General features: G+C 34.1%; 3 protein-coding genes across 6 annotated transcripts; 1 reads left to right on the forward strand and 2 right to left on the reverse strand.

Moving 5' to 3' along the window:
- Window positions 1-56: 56 nt before the first annotated feature.
- On the reverse strand, window positions 57-2,350 carry LOC126869697 (cdc42 homolog). 4 transcript variants are annotated; one of them, XM_050626564.1, is made up of 5 exons: window positions 2,196-2,350; window positions 1,425-1,626; window positions 1,205-1,314; window positions 922-1,119; window positions 57-837 (listed from the first exon to the last, which is right to left on the reverse strand). In XM_050626564.1, the coding sequence occupies exons 2-5, from the start codon at window positions 1,600-1,602 to the stop codon at window positions 748-750; spliced, it is 576 nt and encodes a 191-aa protein (XP_050482521.1). In that variant the 5' UTR covers window positions 1,603-1,626; window positions 2,196-2,350; the 3' UTR covers window positions 57-747. The 4 variants fall into 4 exon arrangements, with proteins under 4 accessions (XP_050482521.1, XP_050482524.1, XP_050482523.1 ...); XM_050626567.1 differs by lacking the exon at window positions 2,196-2,350 and adding an exon at window positions 1,895-2,189; XM_050626566.1 differs by lacking the exon at window positions 2,196-2,350 and adding an exon at window positions 1,855-2,189.
- A 605-nt stretch (window positions 2,351-2,955) lies between these two features.
- LOC126869698 (peptidyl-prolyl cis-trans isomerase) lies at window positions 2,956-3,841 on the forward strand. Its single transcript, XM_050626568.1, has one exon. It carries the CDS (start codon window positions 3,202-3,204, stop codon window positions 3,694-3,696), a length of 495 nt encoding a protein of 164 aa, XP_050482525.1. The 5' UTR covers window positions 2,956-3,201; the 3' UTR covers window positions 3,697-3,841.
- Window positions 3,842-3,980: 139 nt separating this feature from the next.
- Window positions 3,981-8,222, reverse strand: LOC126869694 (sodium/potassium/calcium exchanger 4-like). Its single transcript, XM_050626556.1, has 9 exons — window positions 7,584-8,222; window positions 6,797-7,024; window positions 6,471-6,658; window positions 6,195-6,342; window positions 5,895-5,996; window positions 5,738-5,794; window positions 5,426-5,635; window positions 5,229-5,330; window positions 3,981-4,744 (listed from the first exon to the last, which is right to left on the reverse strand). Exons 1-9 carry the CDS (start codon window positions 7,723-7,725, stop codon window positions 4,410-4,412), a joined length of 1,512 nt encoding a protein of 503 aa, XP_050482513.1. The 5' UTR covers window positions 7,726-8,222; the 3' UTR covers window positions 3,981-4,409.
- Window positions 8,223-8,246: the final 24 nt, after the last annotated feature.

Consider the following 8,246-nt stretch of genomic DNA (forward strand, 5'->3'; position numbering starts at 1 on the left):
TTAAAGAACGTAAAAATGACGTAAAGGTAAACAAAAAACTATAAAAGTTGTACTCGTATGTTTCAATCATAATCTTTTTTTAAACTGATTTATTAAAAAATTCACACTACTAAGTTATCAATAAAAACGTCTTACATATTAAATAGAAGAATGTTTTACAAGTATTTTTTATACGAAATTCGTGTAGATGTTCACAGTTGTCAATAATTACATTGTTCCTTCCACGCGATTGCCAAGAAGCATCGATGTTCGCTCGCTGCTTCGAATTGGTTGAAGCAAAAAACCAACCGTAGATTATCTTTTTTCGATGAACCAGTCGACGAAAGGATAAATATTGGTATGGGTGTGTCTGCCTCTGTGTGTGTGTGGGGGGGGGTGTCTGTGCACGCGCGTTCAGTGCATATGTATGCATGAATACGTGTGTGTGTGTGTGTGTGTGTGTGTGTGTGTGTGTGTGTGTGTGTGTGTGTGTACACGCGCGCGCGTGCACATGTACGCACATAATATACATGTATATGTGTGGATATTTCTTATACATAAAATGCTTGTCTTCACCTTTTCTGGATCGAATTTTTTCTTCGAATCGAGCGTACGTCGAATGATTTGAAAACGAAAGATAGATCGCACAGATAATCAGACGAACTATCATTAGTCGAAAGTATTCTCGTATGCACTGTATGACAAACTCATACAGCAGTCATCGCCCGAACAGTGCTAATAGGTTTTAAAAACGATATTAGTTGCTCTCTACAAAACGATACATCGTCTTCTCCTAACTGGTTCCGGAGGCTCTAACGCTGCTAGAATAGCTTCGTCGAACACGTTTTTCAAACCTTTCTAAACATTCGAAGAAACGATATGTTAAGAATCGAGGAAACGTCATCAACTATAAGGGTAAATATACTATAAACAATATCATACCTGTGTAAGAGCACTGCATTCCACATACTTTACTGCTTTCAGTTCTTTGGCAAGTTTCTCACCTTGTTCCGCAGATATAGGCTTTTGTTTATTTTTTGCAAGTTTTTCTATAGTCGCTGCATCGTCTCGTAAATCGATCTGAGTACCCACCAGTAAGAATGGAGTTTTTTGACAATGATGAGTAATTTCTGGAACCCACTGATACAAGAATTCTAACTGAGCTGGGAAATCGCTTTTCTAAATACAATTAACGATATTATAAATATGAAATCCACATATATACCTTCTCTTTAACGTTTTCAAATGACGATGGTGACACAACCGAAAAACAAACAAGAAACACATCAGTTTGAGGATAACTTAAGGGACGTAGCCGGTCATAATCCTCCTGACCTTTAAATCAAAGATTAAGAATCAATAAATTATTTCACATATAGTTAACAAAACAGATGAAAGAAAAACAAATATATTTTAATATATATGTAGAGCAAACTAATAATTACCTGCTGTATCGAACAATCCTAAGGTATACGGTTCACCGCCAATCATAACAGTCACAGCATAATTATCAAACACTGTTGGGACATATTCGGATGGAAACTTATTCGTTGTGTATGAAATCAACAGACAAGTTTTACCTACTGCACCATCCCCAACTACAACGCATTTAATTGTCTGCATTTTTCCTCTTTCCCTGGGAAATCTCTATGTACAAAAGAAACGTGTAAACGTTATTAGTGGTAATGTATACGTTTACATATACCGAGTTCTCTTACACGAGGTTATCGTCGAAAGTAACATAAAGTTTCGTCTCGTTCGGTTTTGCAATGTCTGGTCTAGTCCAGTCCTACTCAATTCTGTCAGTTTTCGTCACGTTTCATTACATCCCGTCACGTCCAATTATGTCCCCTAACGTTCTATTGTATACTTTACTAGGTAAAAGGAAATATATGTTGAACGTTCCAAACGTTACTTCAAAGATATTCGTTTCCGTCAAGCGAATAGAAAGAAATATTATGCAGAAATGACGGAAAGGTGCACGTTTGCCAATTCTCAACGAGTCGATCCAATTATACGTAGATGTTGTATGAAATAATTGTTTTTTCAGATCGCCATTTTTGGTATTTTGTCAAATCTATCGACTTCTACTTTAAAAAATTATCATTCGAATATATGCTCAAATATATGCAGTGACATTTTTCACTATTTAACCCATAGCAAAATGCAAATCGCATTAAGAAAAGAAATACACAAAATTTAGCCGAAACACTCACGAGTAACTGGGCGTCGACAACACACTTTACTGTCACAAATTTTTCGAACGAATATAGAAAGCCAACGATACAGTAATTCAAGAATACAGTATGCAACCGCCATCTATAGCAACGTTTTACCCGTCTATAACACCCTTGCCTGCTTTCGCAGCATGATTTGTTATAATAATGAATTAATAATATCGAACAAGTTATTAGAGAGAATTGTAATGCTAAAAATTGTATCACACATTGATAACAGATTGTTTTATCGAAATTATAACGAATATAAAGGATGTGCGTTTATATTTACCAAATGGCCCATATTATAATATATACATATAGAAGATAAGTATACAATAGTATGCATAAAAAACGAATGATCTCAATTATGATCATATACAATATATGTATATATATTATTCGTAATATCAGATAATATCTATTAAAACATAAAACGATTTAAATAAACAAATATGTAAAACAATTAGCTTGCAAACCTCCGGGAGGCAGCGAAGTTTTTACATACATAAGTTACCCTTTTATTATTGGAATAAAAAATATTTATCCTCTCCAAATTTATAAATTCTTGATGACTAATTGATGTTTTAAATATACATGTTTAAGGCACGTTCTAGACTTGAATTTTAAATTAGGTTTTGAGGGTTTGCGACAACAAAAAATTATATATTTAAAGGAGATCTGTGGTAAGCAAAAGATTAAGAACCGCTGATGTATAGAATATATCTACATATCATAAATATAACTGATTTATGTTTAGGCTGGTCACATCTGGTACAGTGTGACAATGAAGATGTCGTGTCGATCATACTTTAATCATATATATTTCTAAGCGAAAGAAACTAACCTAGTTATTTTTGCTAAACGATTTTGTTTGATTCAGTTATTTCTTAAATAAATTAAAGTAGCATAAGTTGAATTACAAAATAACGTATACTTAATTATTGTTGCTCATTATATGTCACCTGCGTTGTGAAAAAGTAAAGTACGTTTTGCAAATATCGTTATGGTTTTGCCACGAGTATATTTTGATGTAGCCGCTGATGATAAACCATTGGGTCGTATCGTGATGGAATTACGAACAGATGTAGTCCCAAAGACAGCAGAAAATTTTCGCGCTCTTTGTACGGGAGAGAAAGGTTTCGGATATAAAGGAAGTACCTTCCACCGAATAATTCCTAAATTTATGTGCCAAGGTGGTGATTTCACTAATCACAATGGTACAGGAGGAAAATCTATTTATGGGGAAAAGTTTGAAGATGAAAATTTTGAATTGAAACACACTGGACCAGGCATATTGTCTATGGCAAATTCTGGGTCTAACACCAACGGTTCACAATTTTTTCTAACTACTATAAAGACTACTTGGTTGGATAATAAGCATGTAGTTTTTGGTTCTGTAGTTGATGGTATGGGTGTAGTAAAAAAAATTGAAAGTTATGGCTCACAAAGTGGGAAAACACACCAGAAGGTTGTAATTACCAATTGCGGTCAACTTTAAAGCATTGTATTTTACACCTTTATAATATGTCATACATATGTATTTTCTTTTTCTTGATAGGCAAATTCTTGTAAAATGAATAATGTAGTGTAAAAATATACAAATATCAAATGAAATAATGCGTCTATTTGGATGACATAAATAATTGTGTTCTTTTTCTTTCTCTGACATATTCGTACAGCTATACATTTCCATTGAAACTTACTTTGTAATGAGATACATTATATGTTACGTATATCAGAGGACTATAAAAATCTCTGTAATTTTCTTTCGTATCTTGGCTAAACTACAAGTACAGTACTTCAGAAATTTATTTGAAAAACACTTATGCTAAATATAAATGGTTTGTAAATCGTTGAAATAGCTATATAAATATCATATATACATACATACATAGGCATTCATATATTACACTCATTAAATTTATATGTGCACAAATTCATAAGTACATATGCGTCACAAAATAATACACTAGAATGCACACAAACATTCAGGAAAATATAATGAACTGATTAAAAGTTGAATTATTTGCGACAAGCACGATACATTCATTGTGAAACCAATGTTCAATTGATGTTTCAACGATTCGTGGTGCGTATCAAAATATCGAAAGGAGATAAAAGGAGAGCCTGATTCAAAGTTCCGAATCCTTTTGTAAAACTTAGTAAGTAAAGATAGATTGTCAGTGGATTAACAAACATATGTATAAAGTATCAGTGAACACATATTGGTAAATTAACCACAAAGAACAAATTGAGTTCGAGGATGGAAGCAAATACCAAGAAAATTACATACATAATGAGGCAAACTATTCCAATGGATCGAGTCAATTTAAATTTGCCAATTAGAAGAGACAAATAAAGTACGGTGAGAGTAGAAAATAACGATATGGAATTGTAAACCAGACCTTGTGAATTAATCGTTACATAATGATCGCCAGGTGTTTTCGGAAAAAGTGCTGCTTTCAGGAACCAAGGTAATCCGAGACAAAGTAACACGTCGAATACGTTTGAACCGATCGAATTACTTATGCCCATGGCTCCGTGCCCTAAAATCATATTTTGAATCAACAATACCAAATAAGAAAGAAAGATTAGGAAAAAACAAAGGAAAAGAAATCGTGAAATATCGGTACTTTATGAATGCTAGTCGTGAAGAAAAAGTAAAAACATTTATAATACTGTAAATACATAATGAAACGACGTGGTTTGTAACTGATTATAAAGCGATTCTAAGATGAGGCAGATTTGATAATAACGTCGTGATAATATCACGCGGTGCGTTATCGTAACCTAACCGTCTCACGATAACTATGTTATCGTGATATTTCACGATAGCTACGTTATCGTGACCGCTATTCGCTAGCTACATATATATTATTTCTTGATCGATGTACCGATTACCACAAGAAAATCACTCCAAAGGTTAATCGGTTACTTTGGAGGTGCGTTTAAATGAAAATTCGTTTTAACCGGTTGATTCTTCTATTAGCAAGGTATCGGTGAGTGAAAGCGCAAAATGAAGAAAATTACCTTGATTCGCAACGATAACACTAGAAACAGCCTCCGGTACACTCATTCCTGCCGCAAGAAACGTCAATCCCATTATGGAATCAGGAATCCTAAATGTATCACCTGAAATAAGGATCATTTTAAATCGATATCGAGAATAAAACGAGTGCATTTATATATCTGGGAACGATAACAACAATTGTTGCAAGGATACGTACCAATTACAGTGATGACCCATCCAACTATGTACGAAGTAGTTGCTATCCATATTATACACATGATAAAAGTAAGGGGGTACCAAGATTTCAATGTGTTTCTTCTACAGTCAGGAATCGTAATGAGAAGCACAAAATTTATAGGCCAAGTAATCAACCACCAAATCCGTTCGCACGTCGAATTTGGCCAATTCTTCATATTCACGATATCAACTAAAATAATATATGTATATATACACATAGGCAGATATTTATTGGGATTAAGGCTTCTCAAAGGATTCTTGTACATATTTTCATGCAATCTATGTTACTTACGCGATTCATCTTCACCGCTCGATTCCAACAAAATAATATCCGTGCTTTTAACCAGGTCTGACAGAACAAACGGATGACGTGTGTTTTTAAATGAAACTCAACGATGTATAATTCAGAGAATTGAATTGAATAAAAAATTAATCGATATAAACAATACCATTAGAAAGTAGGGGAGTTGATTCGGAAAGATTCTTATACTTCTTTCTTGTATTTGTTACCGATTGAACAAACTGATGTATCTTCCGATCGAAACACATTGCTAGAACGATAAACATTTCCGTTTCATTTAATTAGAGATACAAGCAGTCTGTGTGGAAATTATAAAGTAGCAATAAAGATTAGTAAAAATGGAACGAAATATTTATTTAGTTTCTTAACTTAAAAGGTTTTATCACTTATCGATGGAAAGAATCAAGTAACGATGGGGAATTACCTGAATAGTACTTCATAAACTTACCTAAAATGTACAAAACATACAAGAGAACGAGAATCAATCCCTCGTACCATTCGATACGACCGTCTCGTAAAGTTAAAATAAGTAAGAGAACTGTGAATGCGTATGCGATAGTATCTCGCGTGACAGGCCACCCTTCCAGATTCAATACCTGAACAAAGATTTGCTTTATTCGTGTTTATTTCTTGGTTTCCTTTTTCATGTACTTGATTTTATTTTCGATTCATACATAATCGATAGTGTGTTCCGTCTGTGTAAGACGCAAGGATAAGATCTCACCTGATTTGCAAATAAACCACAACAAGCAGGCACAGCTAATATATTGAAAACAGCAGAACCAACAATCGTGCCGACGCCCAAATCTCCTTCCGTGACAAAAGTACCTACGATATTGATAAACAGCTCTGGGCTAGAGCTAGCTGCTGCCATAATTGTTGCTCCTGCGACATCTTCTGTTACGTTAATCTCTGAAAATCAAATCCATGTAATAGTTCCAACGTTTTAACTGTATTAGCTATATGAAAAATTATCTTAGATCTTGACGATAGCCTTTCTTGAAATAAAAATAAGGTGGAAATGAATTAAAGCTGCTATACTGAACTTACTGTGGCAAATTTTTTTAATCGACGGCACAAAAAAGTCATCACAAACGATAGCGAGTAACAGAAACATGTAAATCGCTATCACGAAATGTATAGCTATAAAACCCGATTGTCTTTGCTGTCGAGTAAGGCCATCCGATGGAAATTCTTTTATCGCCGGAGGAGTGCAGTTTACTTCATTTTCTCCAGCTTCGATAGCGCTTGGTCCAATTTGCAATAACTTGCGAAGTCCTTAAAGAGATAGAATATGTACGTACTCGTAATGATATATAATAGTAACTATACGCGTAAATTCCAATGATAACGAAGGAACTATGTTACATTATAAATGGAAAGTAAGGAGAACAAGCGTAGAGGTAAAAGGTGAAAGTTTTATATGTATATATAAAATATACTATATATAGATCGTATTTATAATGCGAACATATTACGTAATGATTCATTCTAAATTTTAGTATCTCGATATCTCCACCATCTTTTTCGTTCAACGTAGCGGCATGCGTCCGTGTATACGCATTCGTTAGTCGTCGAATGCTTCATCATAATTGCCCTTTATTACTTATCGCTTGTTATTAGTTGTTCCTTTACTCTTTGAGAGAACGCAACTAATCGTGCATGTCGCAATAAGGGACAAATGTATGTTTAAGAAAACAAAAGTCATGGACTTTTGTTTACTTATGACAATAATATGATACGATATGAATTACTTGATATGTATAAGACACATATAACGTAAGAGGAAGGAAGAGGAAGAATTGAGAATACGGAGAATTCAGAAAACGAGACTTACGCGTATCCGTAGGGTTATTCGCACTTGCTGCATTGTTTGGAAGAAATATTGCTAACGTATTAACGAAGATCAAATACATCGTTGGAACGACGATCATACAGAATATTTTGTAGCCTATCATTTGTCTATGTTTCCGCGTCATTTCGTAGTTGCTGTTTCAATTAATCAGTGATAAGTTTCAGTGATCGAGCTAACGGTGCGACTTGCCGTTCCGTATGATACTAATTTTGATTCGCCAAGTCGAGCTGACCGCATCGATGTTTTTCGTTTACGAGCATTATCGGTTTTAACTTTACACAGATAAGATACTATACAAAACGAATAAAGACATCCCTTTACTGATAATCCAACAACAGGAGTATCCCTGCTACTGGAGCATTTAAATTGTCAATTACATATCTATCGATAACGGGTGAATGCTCTGAAATGTTGTATACCATAAACTTATATGTTTATGGTTACGTTTACTGGTATTTATCCTTATATATGTGATTATCTATTGTGAGACATTAAATTCATATTTACGTGTGTACAGTGTACAAATGTACATACGCATTTCAATTTTGAAACAGCATCTCAGTTAAAGATTTAAAAGAAGGGGCATGAATCAATTTGTTTCTTCATTCATTTCCATTTTTCTAGTTCTACTTACTTGTCCGTTGC

This window comes from Bombus huntii, chromosome 9, assembly GCF_024542735.1.
Source record: "Bombus huntii isolate Logan2020A chromosome 9, iyBomHunt1.1, whole genome shotgun sequence".
Classification (NCBI taxonomy): Eukaryota; Metazoa; Arthropoda; class Insecta; order Hymenoptera; family Apidae; genus Bombus; species Bombus huntii.